The sequence below is a fragment of the Oncorhynchus masou genome, chromosome 17 (assembly GCF_036934945.1).
Source record: "Oncorhynchus masou masou isolate Uvic2021 chromosome 17, UVic_Omas_1.1, whole genome shotgun sequence".
NCBI classification, from domain to species: domain Eukaryota; kingdom Metazoa; phylum Chordata; class Actinopteri; order Salmoniformes; family Salmonidae; genus Oncorhynchus; species Oncorhynchus masou.
In genome coordinates this window covers 2,304,651-2,322,892 of record NC_088228.1, presented here as the reverse complement: position 1 = coordinate 2,322,892, position 18,242 = coordinate 2,304,651, and the positions used below count along the sequence as shown (strand labels likewise).

General features: G+C 49.0%; 1 protein-coding gene across 1 annotated transcript; it reads right to left on the bottom strand.

The window, feature by feature from the left end:
- Positions 1-5,959: 5,959 nt before the first annotated feature.
- Positions 5,960-17,658, bottom strand: LOC135558314 (adenylate kinase isoenzyme 5-like). The gene is made up of 2 exons (XM_064992050.1): positions 17,463-17,658; positions 5,960-6,205 (listed from the first exon to the last, which is right to left on the bottom strand). The coding sequence occupies exons 1-2, from the start codon at positions 17,622-17,624 to the stop codon at positions 6,140-6,142; spliced, it is 228 nt and encodes a 75-aa protein (XP_064848122.1). The 5' UTR covers positions 17,625-17,658; the 3' UTR covers positions 5,960-6,139.
- Between the last annotated feature and the right edge of the window lie 584 nt (positions 17,659-18,242).

Genomic DNA, 18,242 nt, shown 5'->3' with positions numbered 1-18,242 from the left:
CCTCTCTCTCTGTGCCTCAGGGACAACAAGGCAGAGACTTCTCTCTCTGTGCCTCAGGGACAACAAGGCAGAGACTTCTCTCTCTGTGCCTCAGGGACAACAAGGCAGAGACTTCTCTCTCTGTGCCTCAGGGACAACAAGGCAGAGACCTCTCTCTCTATGCCTCAGGGACAACAAGGCAGAGACCTCTCTCTGTGCCTCAGGGACAACAAGGCAGAGACCTCTCTCTCTGTGCCTCAGGGACAACAAGGCAGAGACCTCTCTCTCTATGCCTCAGGGACAACAAGGCAGAGACCTCTCTCTCTATGCCTCAGGGACAACAAGGCAGAGAACTCTCTCTGTGCCTCAGGGACAACAAGACAGAGACCTCTCTCCATGCCTCAGGGACAACAAGGCAGAGACCTCCCTCTCTGTGCCTCAGGGACAACAAGGCAGAGACCTCTCTCTGTGCCTCAGGGACAACAAGGCAGAGACCTCTCTCTCTGTGCCTCAGGGACAACAAGGCAGAGACCTCTCTCTGTGCCTCAGGGACAACAAGGCAGAGACTTCTCTCTCTGTGCCTCAGGGACAACAAGGCAGAGACCTCTCTCTCCATGCCTCAGGGACAACAAGGCTGTCTAAGCCTTTTATTTAACATATTGTATTTGGCCTTTACTGCTATATATATATATCCTTTACTGCTATATATATATATCCTTTACTGCTATATATATATATCCTTTACTGCTATATATGTATATCCTTTACTGCTATATATGTATATCCTTTACTGCTATATATGTATATCCTTTACTGCTATATATGTATATCCTTTACTGCTATATATGTATATCCTTTACTGCTATATATGTATATGTATATCCTTTACTGCTATATATATATATATGTATATCCTTTACTGCTATATATATATATATATATATATATATCCTTTACTGCTATATATGTATATATCCTTTACTGCTATATATATGTATATATCCTTTACAGCTATATCCCATAGAAAATCATCGAATAACACATTCAGATGGTTAACAAGATGGTCAAAAAGAAAGTTTTAAAGTTCAGGAAATATTTTTTAGTTTTTTTGGGGATATATATATATATATACCAGAGCCCCTTTTTTGTGGGTCACTATACCCCTATACTTCTATTCATTTTTTAAAGTGGTACCAGTTACCTTCAGTCCTCTGACATTTATTGGGGTCATAGAACAAGATGATTCATGAGATTCACACACACACACACACACACACACACACACACACACACACACACACACACACACACACACACACACACACACACACACACACACACACACACACACACACACACACACACACACACACACACACACAGGCAGCGTTACTGTGCTTTCAACAGATTGGGATAGACTGCGGCGGTACTGTACAATATTATACTGAAACTAATGTCACCACTATCATTAGTAAAGTGTTAATTAATGCTAAGTTAAAGCCTCTTTAGTGTCCAAGCAGTGGTTTAGTGGAGGATAAACACATTTTACACACCTTATTGACATTTTGTTTTGTTTAGTTGCAAGCATAATATAATATAATACTATTTATCACGGAAAAATGCTTTGAAAATATATAAGGAGAGTTACTTTATTCAACACGAAATGCCATCAGCGTTTACGCATCTAGTTATTTATTTTGAACCACGACAGCTACAAATTACAAATACAAGAGTTGTTCCCATTGCAGCATAGATATATGATGTACTTCCAAGACCGTGCATTTCAGTGATTTCTATTTCTAAATGTCGGTGTGTGTCTGAGAGTAAAAGTGAGAGTCTTGTGGCCGGGTCTCTTCAGAGTAGCAGAGTTGATACAGGCAAGGAGAAGCCTGCATCCCAAATGGCACCCTATTCCCTATATAGTGCACTACTGTAGACCAGGGCCCTATTCCCTATATAGTGCACTACTATAGACCAGAGCCCTATTCCCTATATAGTGCACTACTGTAGACCAGGGCCCTATTCCCTATATAGTGCACTACTATAGACCAGAGCCCTATTCCCTATATAGTGCACTACTGTAGACCAGGGCCCTATTCCCTATATAGTACACTACTTTAGACCAGAACCCTATTCCCTATATAGTGCACTACTTTAGACCAGAGCCCTATTTCCAATATAGTGCACTACTATAGACCAGAGCCCTATTCCCTATATAGTACACTACTTTAGACCAGAGCCCTATCGCCTATATAGTGCACTACTATAGACCAGAACCCTATTCCCTATATAGTGCACTACTTTAGACCAGAGCCCTATTTCCAATATAGTGCACTACTATAGACCAGAGCCCTATTCCCTATATAGTGCACTACTTTAGACCAGGGCCCTATTCACTATATAGTGCACTACTATAGACCAGAGCCCTATCGCCTATATAGTGCACTACTATAGACCAGAGCCCTATTCCCTATATAGTACACTACTATAGACCAGAGCCCTATTCCCTATATAGTGCACTACTATAGACCAGAGTCCTATTCCCTATATAGTTAGACTACTACAGACCAGAGCCCTATTCCTCTATATGGTGCACTACTTTAGACCACAGCCCTATAGCACCCTATTCCCTATATAGTGCGCTACTTTAGACCAGAGCCCTATTAGATCTCTGGGGCGGTGGTATAGTTAGATCTCTGGGGTGGTGGTAGTGTTAGATCTCTGGGGTGGTGGTAGTAGTGCTACTTTTTGCACATATGGCTCTGGTAGAAGGTAGTGCACTATGCAGGAAATAGGTGTCCATTTGGGATGCATCTGAGGAGGAGATTCAGAGCCCTGGGAACAGACCTCTGGGGTGTGGTAGTAGATAGACCTCTGGGGTGGTGGTACCTCTGGGGTGGTGGTAGTAGTTAGATCTCTGGGGTGGTGGTAGTAGATAGATCTCTGGGGTGGTGGTAGTAGTAGTTAGATCTCTGGGGTGGTGGTAGTAGATAGATCTCTGGGGTGGTGGTAGTAGATAGACCTCTGGGGTGGTGGTAGTAGTTAGATCTCTGGGGTGGTGGTAGTAGATAGACCTCTGGGGTGGTGGTAGTAGAGATAGTAGTGGTAGACCTCTGGGGTGGTGGTAGTAGATAGATCTCTGGGGTGGTGGTAGTAGATAGACCTCTGGGGTGGTGGTAGTAGTTAGATCTCTGGGGTGGTGGTAGTAGTTAGACCTCTGGGGTGGTGGTAGTAGTTAGACCTCTGGGGTGGTGGTAGTAGATAGATCTCTGGGGTAGTAGTTAGACCTCTGGGGTGGTGGTAGTAGATAGATCTCTGGGGTGGTGGTAGTAGATAGACCTCTGGGGTGGTGGTAGTAGATAGATCTCTGGGGTGGTGGTAGTAGATAGATCTCTGGGGTGGTGGTAGTAGTTAGATCTCTGGGGTGGTGGTAGTAGTTAGATCTCTGGGGTGGTGGTAGTAGTTAGATCTCTGGGGTGGTGGTAGTAGTTAGATCTCTGGGGTGGTGGTAGTAGATAGATCTCTGGGGTGGTGGTAGTAGATAGATCCTCTGGGGTGGTGGTAGTAGATAGACCTCTGGGGTGGTGGTAGTAGATAGACCTCTGGGGTGGTGGTAGTAGATAGATCTCTGGGGTGGTGGTAGTAGATAGATCTCTGGGGTGGTGGTAGTAGATAGACCTCTGGGGTGGTGGTAGTAGTAGATCCTCTGGGGTGGTGGTAGTAGTAGATAGACCTCTGGGGTGGTGGTGACCTCTGTAGTAGTTAGAGTTAGACCTCTGGGGTGGTGGTAGTAGATAGACCTCTGGGGTGGTGGTAGTAGATAGACCTCTGGGGTGGTGGTAGTAGTTAGATCTCTGGGGTGGTGTAGTTAGTAGATAGATCTCTGGGGTGGTGGTAGTAGTTAGATCTCTGGGGTGGTGGTAGTAGTTAGACCTCTGGGGTGGTGGTAGATCTCTGGGGTGGTGGTAGTAGTTAGATCTCTGGGGTGGTGGTAGTAGTTAGATCTCTGGGGTGGTGGTAGTAGATAGATCTCTGGGGGGTGGTAGTAGATAGATCTCTGGGGTGGTGGTAGTAGATAGACCTCTGGGGTAGTGGTAGTAGATAGACCTCTGGGGTGGTGGTAGTAGGTTAGACCTCTGGGGTGGTGGTAGTAGATAGACCTCTGGGGTGGTGGTAGTAGTTAGACCTCTGGGGTGGTGGTAGTAGTTAGACCTCTGGGGTGGTGGTAGTAGTAGTTAGACCTCTGGGGTGGTGGTAGTAGTTAGACCTCTGGGGTGGTGGTAGTAGATAGACCTCTGGGGTGGTGGTAGTAGATAGACCTCTGGGGTGGTGGTAGTAGATAGACCTCTGGGGTGGTGGTAGTAGTTAGATCTCTGGGGTGGTGGTAGTAGTTAGATCTCTGGGGTGGTGGTAGTAGATAGATCTCTGGGGTGGTGGGGATAGATCTCTGGGGTGGTGGTAGTAGATAGACCTCTGGGGTGGTGGTAGTAGATAGAAGACCTCTGGGGTGGTGGTAGTAGTTAGACCTCTGGGGTGGTGGTAGTAGATAGACCTCTGGGGTGGTGGTAGTAGATAGACCTCTGGGGTGGTGGTAGTAGACCTCTAGAGATAGACCTCTGGGGGTGGTAGTAGTTAGATCTCTGGGGTGGTGGTAGTAGATAGACCTCTGGGGCGGTGGTAGTAGATAGATCTCTGGGGCGGTGGTAGTAGTTAGACCTCTGGGGTGGTGGTAGTAGTTAGACCTCTGGGGTGGTGGTAGTAGTTAGACCTCTGGGGTGGTGGTAGTAGTTAGATCCTCTGGGGTGGTGGTGGTAGTAGTTAGACCTCTGGGGTGGTGGTAGTAGTTAGACCTCTGGGGTGGTGGTAGTAGTTAGACCTCTGGGGTGGTGGTAGTAGATAGACCTCTGGGGTGGTGGTAGTAGTAGATAGACCTCTGGGGTGGTGGTAGTAGTTAGACCTCTGGGGTGGTGGTAGTAGTTAGACCTCTGGGGTGGTGGTAGTAGATAGATCTCTGGGGTGGTGGTAGAGAGATAGACCTCTGGGGTGGTGGTAGTAGTTAGACCTCTGGGGTGGTGGTAGTAGATAGATCTCTGGGGTGGTGGTAGTAGTTAGACCTCTGGGGTGGTGGTAGTAGATAGACCTCTGGGGTGGTGGTAGTAGATAGATCTCTGGGGTGGTGGTAGTAGTTAGACCTCTGGGGTGGTGGTAGTAGTTAGACCTCTGGGGTGGTGGTAGTAGATAGACCTCTGGGGTGGTGGTAGTGGATCTCTGGGGTGGTGGTAGTAGTTAGACCTCTGGGGTGGTGGTAGTAGATAGACCTCTGGGGTGGTGGTAGTAGATGGGGGTGGTGGTAGTAGATAGACCTCTGGGGTGGTGGTAGTAGATAGATCTCTCTGGGGTGGTGGTAGTAGTTAGACCTCTGGGGTGGTGGTAGTAGTTAGATAGACCTCTGGGGTGGTGGTAGTAGATAGATCTCTGGGGTGGTGGTAGTAGATAGATCTCTGGGGTGGTGGTAGTAGATAGACCTCTGGGGTGGTGGTAGTAGATAGACCTCTGGGGTGGTGGTAGTAGATAGACCTCTGGGGTGGTGGTAGATAGTAGATAGATCTCTGGGTTGGTGGTAGTAGATAGACCTCTGGGGTGGTGGTAGTAGTTAGACCTCTGGGGTGGGGGTGGTGGTAGTAGTTAGACCTCTGGGGCGGTGGTAGTAGATAGTAGATAGACTCTGGGGTGGTGGTAGTAGATAGACTCTGGGGTGGTGGTAGTAGATAGACCTCTGGGGTGGTGGTAGTAGATAGACCTCTGGGGTGGTGGTAGTAGATAGACTCTGGGGTGGTGGTAGTAGATAGATCTCTGGGGTGGTGGTAGTAGATAGATCTCTGGGGTGGTGGTAGTAGTTAGACCTCTGGGGTGGTGGTAGTAGTTAGACCTCTGGGGTGGGGTGGTGGTAGTAGATAGACCTCTGGGGCGGTGGTAGTAGATAGACCTCTGGGGCGGTGGTAGTAGATAGACCTCTGGGGTGGTGGTAGTAGTTAGACCTCTGGGGCGGTGGTAGTAGATAGACCTCTGGGGTGGTGGTAGTAGATAGACCTCTGGGGTGGTGGTAGTAGTTAGATCTCTGGGGTGGTGGTAGTGATGATGTAGAGATGCGTGGGTTCCTCTAGCAGGAGTCCATGGCCTGACAGATCTGAGCAAACACCTCTTCAGGAGACCTCTCGGCATCAATCTGGGGGAAAACACATGAAACAAACAAAGATTAGGATTCAATGCAAGGCACCTTTTAACCTCTTGAATAATAGGGCAACATTTAGATTTCTGCCGAAACAGACCCTAAAGTAATTATTTTTTTATGAGAATAAACATAAACGATAACTGTTGATGTTTCGTTATTTTAGAAAGGTCTGGAACTCACCTTCTGGTCAAAATAGTTACATTCACTTTTTAGGACACAAGCTCAAGTATATAGTATAAATATGAAGAAAATATTAATTTAAAAAACAATCTGATTTATTTTCCTATTCAACAAATGTGGGACAATAGGGCATGAAATTACTTACTATAAGATTTCACATTTCTTATAACTGTAAAATAAACATGATACTACTTAGTGACTGTACACTATTGGCGCTATTTCATATTAACAGAGAATATTTTTCACGTTGAGAGCTCTATATCCAACTAAGGATGACTGTGTCTCGCTCTGCGTGGCCAATGTGAGCAAAACATTTAAGCGGGTTAACAATCACAGGGCCAGAATACCAGGTTCTCAAAGCATACACAGACCAGCTGGCAATTGTCTTCATTCATCTTTCCTTGTCCCAACATGTTTCAAGCTGAACACCATTGTCCCTGTTCCCAAGGTAACCTAGCGACTGTAAATGACTATCGCACCGCAGCATCACATCTGTAATTATGAATGTTTTGAAAGGCTGGTAATGGTTCACATCAACACCATCATCCCATACACCCAGGACTCACTCTAATTCACATACCACCCCAACAGATCCACAGATGACGCAATCACACTCCACACTGCCCTTTCCCACCTGGACAACAGGGGACCCTCAACATGGGGGCCCCTCAGGGGTGTGTGCTTAGTTTCACCCACGACTACGTGGCCACGAACAACTCCAACACCATCATCAAGTTTGCTGAAGACACAACAGTGGTAGGCCTGATCACCGACTGCGATGAGACATGCTGGTTAAGTGTGCCTTGAATTCTAAATAAATCAGAAAGTGTCACCTGCAAAGCACCGCAACAACATCACACCTCCTCCTCCATGCTTCACGGTGGGAACCACACATGCGGAGACCATCCGTTCACCTACTCTGTGTCTCACAAAGAGACAGCGGTTGGAACCAAAAATCTCAAATGTTGACTCATCAGAACTAAGGACAGATTTCCACCGGTCTGTCTATTTTGCTGCTGTTGAATTATTTGTTACTTTTATTTTCTATTTTTTACTTAACACTTAATGGTTAATAACGGCTCGTAAGTAAGCACTGTAAGTATATATATACATGTATACATGTATACATACACCTGTTCTATTCGGCGGCATGTGATAAATACAATTTGCTCGTGTTTCTTGGCCCAAGCAAGTCTCTTCTTCTTATTGGTGTCCTTTTTAATAGTGGTTTCTTTGCAGCAATTCAACCATGAAGGCCTGATTCACACAGCCTCCTCTGAATAGTTGATGTTGAGATGTGTCTGTTACTTGAACTCTGTGAAGCATTTATTTGGGCTGCAATTTTTGAGGCTGGTAACTCTTATGAACTTATCCTCTGCAGCAGAGGTAACTCTGGGTCTTCCTTTCCTGTGGTGGTTCTCATGAGAGTCAGTTTCATTATAAAGCTTTATGGTTTTTGCGACTGCACTTGAAGAAACTTCCAAAGTTCTTGAAATTTTCCTCATTGACTGACCTTCATGTCTTAAAGCAACGATGGACTGTCATTTCTCTTTGCTTATTTGAGCTGTTCTTTCCCTAACATGGAATTGGTCTTTTACCAGATAGGGCTATCTTCTGTATACCACCCTTACCTTGTCACAACACAACTGATTCCACAAATGAACTTTTAAGAAGGCACATGGCAGCATGGCAGACATGTTGTTGCCATACCCTTACAACCTGGGGAGGCCTGTCAGGAAGTCCAGGATCCAGTTGCAGAGGAAGTGTTTAGTCCCAGGGTCCTTAGCTTGGTGATGAGCTTTGAGGGTACTATGGTGTTGAACGCTGAGCTGTAGTCGATGAACAGCATTCTCACATAGGTGTTCCCTTTGTCCAGGTGAGAAAGGCTTTGTGGAGTGCGATTGAGATTACATCATCTGTGGATCTTTTGGGGCAGTACGTGAATTGAAGTGGGTCTAATGTTTCTGGGATGATGGGTTGATGTGAGACATGACCAACCTTTCAAAGCACTTCATGGCTGCTGACGTGAGTGCCACAGGGTCATAATCATTTAGGCAGGTTAACTTTGCTTCCTTGGGTGCAGGGATTATGGTGGTCTCTTTGAAACATGTAGGTATTACAGACTCAGTCAGGGAGAGGTTGAAATTCTCCTTTGCATTAGCGTAGCCTCTTCTGTAGCCTGTCAACTATGTGTCTATCTATCCCTGTTCTCTCCTCTCTGCACAGACCATACAAACGCTCCACACCGCGTGGCCGCAGCCACCCTAATCTGGTGGTCCCAGTGGAGTTCCAGGTCTCCGGTAGCCTCTGGAACTGCCGATCTGCGGCCAACAAGGCAGAGTTCATCTCAGCCTATGCCTCCCTCCAGTCCCTCGACTTCTTGGCACTGACGGAAACATGGATCACCACAGACAACACTGCTACTCCTACTGCTCTCTCTTCGTCCGCCCACGTGTTCTCGCACACCCCGAGCTTCTGGTCAGCGGGGTGGTGGCACCGCCTCATCTCTCCCAAGTGGTCATTCTCTCTTTCTCCCCTTACCCATCTGTCTATCGCCTCCTTTGAATTCCATGCTGTCACAGTTACCAGCCCTTTCAAGCTTAACATCCTTATCATTTATCGCCCTCCAGGTTCCCTCGGAGAGTTCATCAATGAGCTTGATGCCTTGATAAGCTCCTTTCCTGAGGACGGCTCACCTCTCACAGTCCTGGGCGATTAACCTCCCCACGTCTACCTTTGACTCATTCCTCTCTGCCTCCTTCTTTCCACTCCTCTCCTCTTTTGACCTCACCCTCTCACCTTCCCCCTACTCACAAGGCAGGCAATACGCTCGACCTCATCTTTACTAGATGCTGTTCTTCCACTAACCTCATTGCAACTCCCCTCCAAGTCTCCGATGACTACCTTGTATCCTTTTCCCTCTCGCTTTCATCCAACACTTCCCACACTGCCCTTGGATGGTATCCGCCGTCCCAACCTTTCGCTCTCTCTCCCCCGCTACTCTCTCCTCTTCCATCCTATCATCTCTTCCCTCTGCTCACCTTCTCCAACCTATCTCCTGATTCTGCCTCCTCAACCCTCCTCTCTTCCCTTTCTGCATCCTTTGACTCTCTTGTCCCCTATCCTCCAGCCGGCTCGGTCCTCCCTCCCGCTCCGTGGCTGGAACTCACTGCGTAACAGAACAGTGCTCCGGGCAGCCGAGCGGAAATGGAGGAAAACTCGCCTCCCTGCGGACCTGGCATCCTTTCACTCCCTCCTCTCTACATTTTCCTCCTCTGTCTCTGCTGCTAAAGCCACTTTCTTCCCTCTAAATTCCAAGCATCTGCCTCTAACCCTAGGAAGCTCTTTGCCACCTTCTCCTCCCTCCTGAATCCTCCTCCCCCTCCCCCCTCCTCCCTTGCAGATGACTTCGTCAACCATTTTGAAAAGAAGGTCGACGACATCCGATCCTTTTGCTAAGTCAAACGAGCACCGCTTTCTGCTCACACTGCCTACCCTGTGCTCTGACCTCTTTCTCCCCTCTCTCTCCAGATGAAATCTCGCTTCTTGTGACGGCCGGCCGCCCAACAACCTGCCCGCTTGACCCTATCCCCTCCTCTCTTCTCCAGACCATTTCCGGAGATCTTCTCCCTTACCTCACCTCGCTCATCAACTCATCCCTGACCGCTGGCTACTTTCCGTCTTCAAGAGAGCAAGAGTTGCACCCCTTCTGAAAAAACCTACACTCGATCCCTCCGATGTCAACAACTACAGACCAGTATCCCTTATTTCTTTTCTCTCCAAAACTCTTAAACGTGCCGTCCTTGGCCAGCTCTCCCGCTATCTCTCTCAGAATGACCTTCTTGATCCAAATCAGTCTTTCAAGACTAGTCATTCAACTGAGACTGCTCTTCTCTGTATCACGGAGGCGCTCCGCACTGCTAAAGCTAACTCTCTCTCCTCTGCTCTCATCCTTCTAGACCTATGTAGTCTACACTGTGAACCATCAGATCCTCTCTCCACCCTCTCCGAGTTGGGCATCTCGAGACTTCTTTAATTGCGTCCTACCTGACAGGTCGCGAACCAGGTGGCGTTAGAATCTGTCTCCTCGCCACGCGCTCTCACCACTGGTGTCCCCAGGGCTCTGTTCTACCCTCTCCTATTCTTACACCAAGTCACTTGGCTCTGTCATAACCTCACATGGTCTCTCCTATCATTGCTATGCAGACGACACACAATTAATCTTCTCCTTTCCCCTTCTGATGACCAGGTGGCGAATCGCATCTTCTGCATGTCTGGCAGACATATCAGTGTGGATGACGGATCACCACCTCAAGCTGAACCTCGGCAAGACGGAGCTGCTCTTCCTCCCGGGGAAGGACTGCCCGTTCCATGATCTCGCCATCACGGTTGACAACTCCATTGTTTCCTCCTCCCAGAGCGCTAAGAACCTTGGCGTGATCCTGGACAACACCCTGCTCAACTAACATCAAAGGTGGCCCGTTCCTGTAGGTTCATGCTCTACAACATCCGCTCGCCCCTGCCTCACACAGGAAGCGGCGCAGGTCTAATCCAGGCACTTGTCATCTCCCGTCTGGATTACTGCAACTCGCTGTTGGCTGGGCTCCCTGCCTGTGCCATCAAACCCCTCAACTCATCCAGAACGCCGCAGCCCGTCTGGTGTTCAACCTTCCCAAGTTCTCTCACGTCACCCCGCTCCTCCGCTCTCTCCACTGGCTTCCAGTTGAAGGCATCCGCTACAAGACCATGGTGCTTGCCTACGGAGCTGTGAGGGGAACGGCATGGCATACCTCAGGCTCTGATCAGGCCCTACACCCAAACAAGGGCACTGCGTTCATCCACCCCTGGCCTGCTTGCCTCCCTACCACTGAGGAAGTACAGTTCCCGGCCCAGTCAAAACTGTTCCTGCTCTGGCCCCCAATGGTGGAACAAACTCCCTCACGACGCCAGGACAGCGGAGTCAATCACCACCTTCCGGAAACACTTGAAACCCCACCTCTTCAAGGAATACCTAGGATAGGATAAGTAATCCTGTCACCCCCCTCCCCCTTAATGATTTAGATGCACTATTGTAAAGTGGCTGTTCCACTGGATGTCAGAAGGTGAATTCACCAATTTGTAAGTCGCTCTGGATAAGAGCGTCTGCTAAATGACTTAAATGTAAATGTAAATGTAAATGTAAATTGTCCGTGAAGACACTTGACAGTTGGTCAGCATGCTCAGAGTGCACGTCCTGGTAATCCGTCTGGCCCAGCGGCTTTGTGAATGTTGACCTGTTTAAAGGTTTTGTTCACATCGGCCACCGGGCGTTATCACACAGTCATCCAGAACAGCTGTTGCTCTCGTGCATGCTTTAGTGTTGCTTGCCTCGAAGCAAGCATAAATGGCATTTAGCTCATCTGGTAGGCTTGTGTCACTGGGCAGCTCCACGTCTGGGTTTCCCTTTGTAGTCCGTAATAGTTTTCAAACCCTGCCACATCTGGGCATCAGAGCCAGTGTAGTAGGCATTCTTAATCCTGGGATAGCAGGATTTCTTTTAAGGTCCGGATTAGTCTCCCACTCCTTAAACGGCAGCTCTAGCCTTTAGCTCGATGTGGATGTTGCATGTAATCCATGGCTTTTGGTTGGGATATGGGGTATGTTACAGTCACTGTGGGGATGACGTCATCGATGCACTTATTGATGAAGCCTGGGACTGAGGTGGTGTACTCCTCAATGCCATTGGAAGAATCCCGGAACATGTTCCAGTCTGTGACAGCAAAACAGTCCTGTAGTTTAGCATCTGCTTCATCTGACCACTTCTATATTGAGTGAGTCACTGGTACTTCCTGCTTTAGTTTTGGCTTGTAAGCAGGAATCAGGAGGATGGAATTATGGTCAGATTTGCCAAATGGAGGGCGGAGAAGAGCTTTGTATGCATCTGTGTGTGGAGTAAAGGTTGTCTAGATTTCTTTCCCCGCTAGTTGCACGTGGCATGCTGGTGAAAATTTGGTAAAACTGATTCAAGTTTGCTTGCATTAAAGTCAACGGCCACTAGGAGCGTCTGGGTGAGCATTTTCTTCCTTGCTTATGTTGGTGTAGAAGCTCGGTAAGCCGTCAGAAATGTGCTTCTACACCTGCATTGCTTGCTGTTTGGGGTTTTAGGCTGAGTTTCTGTACAGCACTTTGTGACATCAGCAGATGTAAGAAGGGCTTTATAAATACATTTGATTGACTGATTGCTTGCTTATGGCCTTATAGAGTTGGTTGAGAGCGGTCTTAGTGCCAGCATCGCTTTGTGGTGGTAAATAGATGGCTACGGATAATACAGATAGGAACTCTCTTGGTGGATAGTGTAGTCTACAGCTTATCATGAGATACTCTACCTCGAGCAATACCTCGAGACTTCTTTAATATTAGACATTGCGAACCAGCTGTTAGTGACAAGACACACACCCCACCCTAATCTTACCAGAGGTAGCATCTCTGTTCTGCCGGTGCATGGAAAATTCCGCCAGCTCAATATTGTCCGTTTCTTTGTTCAGCCACATTTGGTGAAACATAAGATGTTACAGTTTCTAATGTCCCGTTGGTAGGATAATCTTAATTGCAGGTCATCAATTTTATTTTCTAACGATTGCACGTTAGCAAGCAGAATGGAAGGCAGTGGGAGTTTACTCGCTCGCCTACGGATTCTCAGAAGGATCCCGATCTGCGTCTCCTTTTCCGGTGTCTTTTCTTCAAGCAAAGGTATGGATATGGGCCTGTTCCAGTGAAAGGCATGGATATGGGCCTGTTCCAGTGAAAGGCATGGACTGGGCCTGTTCCAGTGAAAGGTATGGATATGGGCCTGTTCCAGTGAAAGGCATGGACCTGGGCCTGTTCCAGTGAAAGGTATGGATATGGGCCTGTTCCAGTGAAAGGCATGGACCTGGGCCTGTTCCAGTGAAAGGTATGGACCTGGGCCTGTTCCAGTCTGGTATGGGTCTGGGCCTGTTCCAGTGAAAGGTATGGACCTGGGCCTGTTCCGGTGAAAGGCATGGACCTGGGCCTGTTCCAGTGAAAGGTATGGATATGGGCCTGTTCCAGTGAAAGGCATGGACCTGGGCCTGTTCCAGTGAAAGGCATGGACCTGGGCCTGTTCCAGTGAAAGGTATGGATATGGGCCTGTTCCAGTGAAAGGCATGGACCTGGGCCTGTTCCAGTGAAAGCATGGACCTGGGCCTGTTCCAGTGAAAGGCATGGATCTGGGCCTGTTCCAGTGAAAGGTATGGACCTGGGCCTGTTCCGGTGAAAGGTATGGACCTGGGCCTGTTCCAGTGAAAGGTATGGACCTGGGCCTGTTCCGGTGAAAGGCATGGACCTGGGCCTGTTCCAGTGAAAGGTATGGATATGGGCCTGTTCCAGTGAAAGGCATGGATATGGGCCTGTTCCAGTGAAAGGCATGGACCTGGGCCTGTTCCAGTGAAAGGCATGGACCTGGGCCTGTTCCAGTGAAAGGTATGGACCTGGGCCTGTTCCGGTGAAAGGTACGGGTCTGGGCCTGTTCCAGTGAAAGGTATGGACCTGGGCCTGTTCCGGTGAAAGGCATGGACCTGGGCCTGTTCCAGTGAAAGGTATGGACCTGGGCCTGTTCCGGTGAAAGTATGGGTCTGGGCCTGTTCCAGTGAAAGGTATGGACCTGGGCCTGTTCCGGTGAAAGGTATGGACCTGGGCCTGTTCCGGTGGTATGGACCTGGGCTGTTCCAGTGAAAGGCATGGACCTGGGCCTGTTCCAGTGAAAGGTATGGACCTGGGCCTGTTCCGGTGAAAGGTATGGGTCTGGGCCTGTTCCAGTGAAAGATGGATATCCTGTTCCAGTGAAAGGCTGGACCTGGGCCTGTTCAAAGGTATGGATCTGGGCCTGTTCCAGTGAAAGGTATGGGTCTGGGCCTGTTCCAGTGAAAGGCATGGATATGGGCCTGTTCCAGTGAAAGGCATGGACCTGGGCCTGTTCCGGTGAAAGGTATGGGTCTGGGCCTGTTCCAGTGAAACTGGATATGGGCCTGTTCCAGTGAAAGGCATGGACCTGGGCCTGTTCCGGTGAAAGGTATGGATCTGGGCCTGTTCCAATGAAAGGCATGGATATGGGCCTGTTCCAGTGAAAGGCATGGATATGGGCCTGTTCCAGTGAAAGGCATGGACCTGGGCCTGTTCCGGTGAAAGGTATGGGTCTGGGCCTGTTCCAGTGAAAGGCATGGATATGGGCCTGTTCCAGTGAAAGGCATGGACCTGGGCCTGTTCCGGTGAAAGGTATGGATCTGGGCCTGTTCCAATGAAAGGCATGGATATGGGCCTGTTCCAGTGAAAGGCATGGATATGGGCCTGTTCCAGTGAAACATGGATATGGGCCTGTTCCAGTGAAAGGCATGGACCTGGGCCTTTCCGGTGAAATTTGTATGGATCTGGGCCTGTTCCAGTGAAAGGCATGGATATGGGCCTGTTCCAGTGAAAGGCATGGATATGGGCCTGTTCAGTGAAAGGCATGGATCTGGGCCTGTTCCAGTGAACGTGGATCTGGGCCTGTTCCAGTGAATCCTGGATCTGGGCCTGTTCCAGTGAATGGAGTATCTGGGCCTGTTCCAGTGACTGGACCTGGGCCTGTTCCAGTGAAACCCACTGGATCTGGGCCTGTTCCAGTGAAAGGGGTGGATCTGGGCCTGTTCCAGTGAAAGGACTGGATCTGGGCCTGTTCCAGTGAAAGGAGTGGATCTGGGCCTGTTCCCAGTGAAAGGGGTGGATCTGGGCCTGTTCCAGTGAAAGGCATGGATCTGGGCCTGTTCCAGTGAAACTGGGCCTGTTCCAGTGAAAGGAGTGGATCTGGGCCTGTTCCAGTGAAAGGGGTGGATCTACCTGTTCCACAAAGGAGTGGATCTCACCTGTTCCAGTGAAAGCTGGGCCTGTTCCAGTGAAAGGGGTGGATCTGGGCCTGTTCCAGTGAAAGGCATGGATATGGGCCTGTTCCAGTGAAAGGCATGGATCTGGGCCTGTTCCAGTGAAAGCAGGATATCCTTCTCATCGGACTCTTTAAGGAAAATGATTCCGTGGTGAGAAATCGCTCTCCCATTCTTCTCTGCAGATCTTCTCAAGCTCTGTCAGGTTGGATGGGGAGCATCGTTGCACAGCTATTTTCAGGACTCTCCAGAGATGATCTCTCCAGAGATGATAGATTGTGTTCAAGTTCGGGCTCTGGCTGGGCCACTCAAGGACATTCAGAGACTTGTCCATAAGCCACTCCTGCGTTGTCTTGGCTGTGTGCTAAGGGTCGTTGTCCTGTTGGAAGATAAACCTTCACCCCAGTCTGAGGTCCTGAGCACTTTGGAGCAGGTTTTCCAAAGGATCTCTCTGTACTTTGCTCCACCATCTTTCCCCCATCCTGACTATCTCCCAGTCCCTGCAGCTGAAAAACATCTCCACAGCATGATGCTGCCACCACCATGCTTCACTGTAGAGACGGTGCCAGGTTTCCTCCAGACGTGACGCTTGGCATTTAGGCCAAAGAGTTCAATCTTGGTTTCATCAGACTAGAGAATCTTGTATCTCGTGGTCTGAGAGTCTTTAGGTGCCTTTTGGCAAACTCCAAGCGGGCTGTCATGTGCCTTTTACTGAGGAGTGGCTTCCATCTGGTCACGTTTTGAGTGTTGATGTGTTCGTTTTGCGATACCTCCTTTCTCTTGAAGTGTACATTTGTTTACTACCCCACCCACTACCTCACCCACTACCTCACCCATTATCTCACACACTACCCCACACATTATCTCACACACTACCTCACCCACTATCTCACCACTACCTCACCCATTATCTCACACCCACTACCTCACCCATTATCTCACACACTACCTCACACCACTACCCCACACACTACCCCACACATCCCCACCCACTACCTCACCCATTATCTCACACACTACATCACACCACTACCCCACCACTACCTCACCCATTATCTCACACCACTATCTCACACACTACCTCACACCACTCCCCACACACTTCCTCACCCATTACCTCACCCATTATCTCACACCACTACCTCACCCACTACCCCACACATTACCTCACCCACTACCTCACCCACTACCTCACCCATTATCTCACCCACTACTCACACACTACTCCACACACTTCCTCACCCATTATCTCACACACTACCTCACACCACTCCCCACCCACTACCTCACCCATTATCTCACACACTACCTCACAACACTACCTCACCCACTTCCTCACCCACTACCTCACACACTTCCTCACCCACTACCTCACCCATTATCTCACACACTACCTCACCCACTACCCACCCACTACCCCACCCACTCCCTCACCCACTCCCTCACCCACTACCTCACACCACTCCCTCACACCACTACCTCACCCATTATCTCACACACTACCTCACACCACTACCCCACACACTTCCTCACCCACTACCTCACCCATTATCTCACACACTACATCACACCACTACCCCACCCACTACCTCATCCATTATCTCACACACTACCTCACACCACTATCTCACACACTACCTCACACCACTACCCCACCCATTATCTCACCCATTATCTCACACCACTACCTCACACCACTACCTCACCCACTCCCTCACCCATTACCTCACACCACTCCCTCACACACTACCTCACACCACTCTACCTCACCCACTCCCTCACACCACTCCCTCACCCACTACCTCACACCACTCCCTCACCCATTATCTCACCCACTACCTCACACCACTCCCTCACCCACTACCTCACCCATTATCTCACACACTACCTCACACCACTACCTCACCCACTACCTCACCCACTACCTCACAACACTCCCTCACACACTACCTCACCCATTATCTCACACACTACCTCACACCACTCCCTCACCCATTATCTCACACACTACCTCACACCACTCCCTCACTCACAAATCTAAAAGTATTGGAGGTGTGTGTAGAGAGGAAGATTCCATCATTTGAAGTCAGTGAAGGGAAGTGAACAAGTGTACACTTTCGGATAAAGGGTAGAGAACCAGACCGTAGCACCTGACTCACCTTGTGTAGGAGCCTCTTGGGTTGGTAGTGTGATGTCACAGGTTGGCAGTTGCTGTTGAATCCCTCTACCCTCCTGCTGTTGTGTCTGTCTCTCTCTTGGTGGCTGCCTGTGGCTTGGGGGGCGGAGCGGGACAGGACAGGACACTGTAGCCTGGAGAACATAGTGTCAGGGGAACAGTCCAACAGCACCACAGCACTGGGCTCCCCATCTGAGAGAGAGAGAGACAGACAGACAGACAGACAGAGAGAGAGAGAGAGAGACAGACAGACAGACAGAGAGAGAGACACAGACAGACAGACAGAGAGAGAGAGAGAGAGACAGAGACAGAGACAGACAGAGAGACAGAGAGACAGAGAGACAGAGAAAGAACAACTGTGAGCTCCCAAAGTATTGGGACAGTTGACACGTTTAGTTGTCTTGGCTCTGTACTCCAGCATGACTATCAGCCATTTATAAATGACAGCACTTTTTATACTAAGTACCCCCATTCTAGGAGACCCAAAGTATTGGGACAAATGAACTAAATGAATGTGTATTAAAGTAGTCTCAAGTCTAGTATTCCTAGCACGCAATGACGACATCAAGCTTGTGACTCTACACATCTGTTGGGTGCATTTGCTGTTTGTTTTGGTTGTGATTTTGTGCCCAATAGAAATGAATAAATAACGTATTGTGTCATTTTGGAGTCCCTTTCATTGTAGATGAGAATAGAAAGGGGAACGGGGCCACCTAGTCAGTTGTACAGCTGAAAACATTCAAACGGAAGCTCTGCACTTTAA

What these genes read in the sequence shown, in the direction of transcription:
- LOC135558314 (XM_064992050.1), bottom strand. Translation starts at nt 17,624, where the DNA reads ATGTTCTCCAGGCTACAGTGTCCTGTCCTGTCCCGCTCCGCCCCCCAA. An exon ending in CCAAGAGGCTCCTACACAAG is followed by an intron (nt 6,206 to 17,462) that starts GTGAGTCAGGTG and finishes GTTTTCCCCCAG; the next exon opens with ATTGATGCCGAGAGGTCTCC.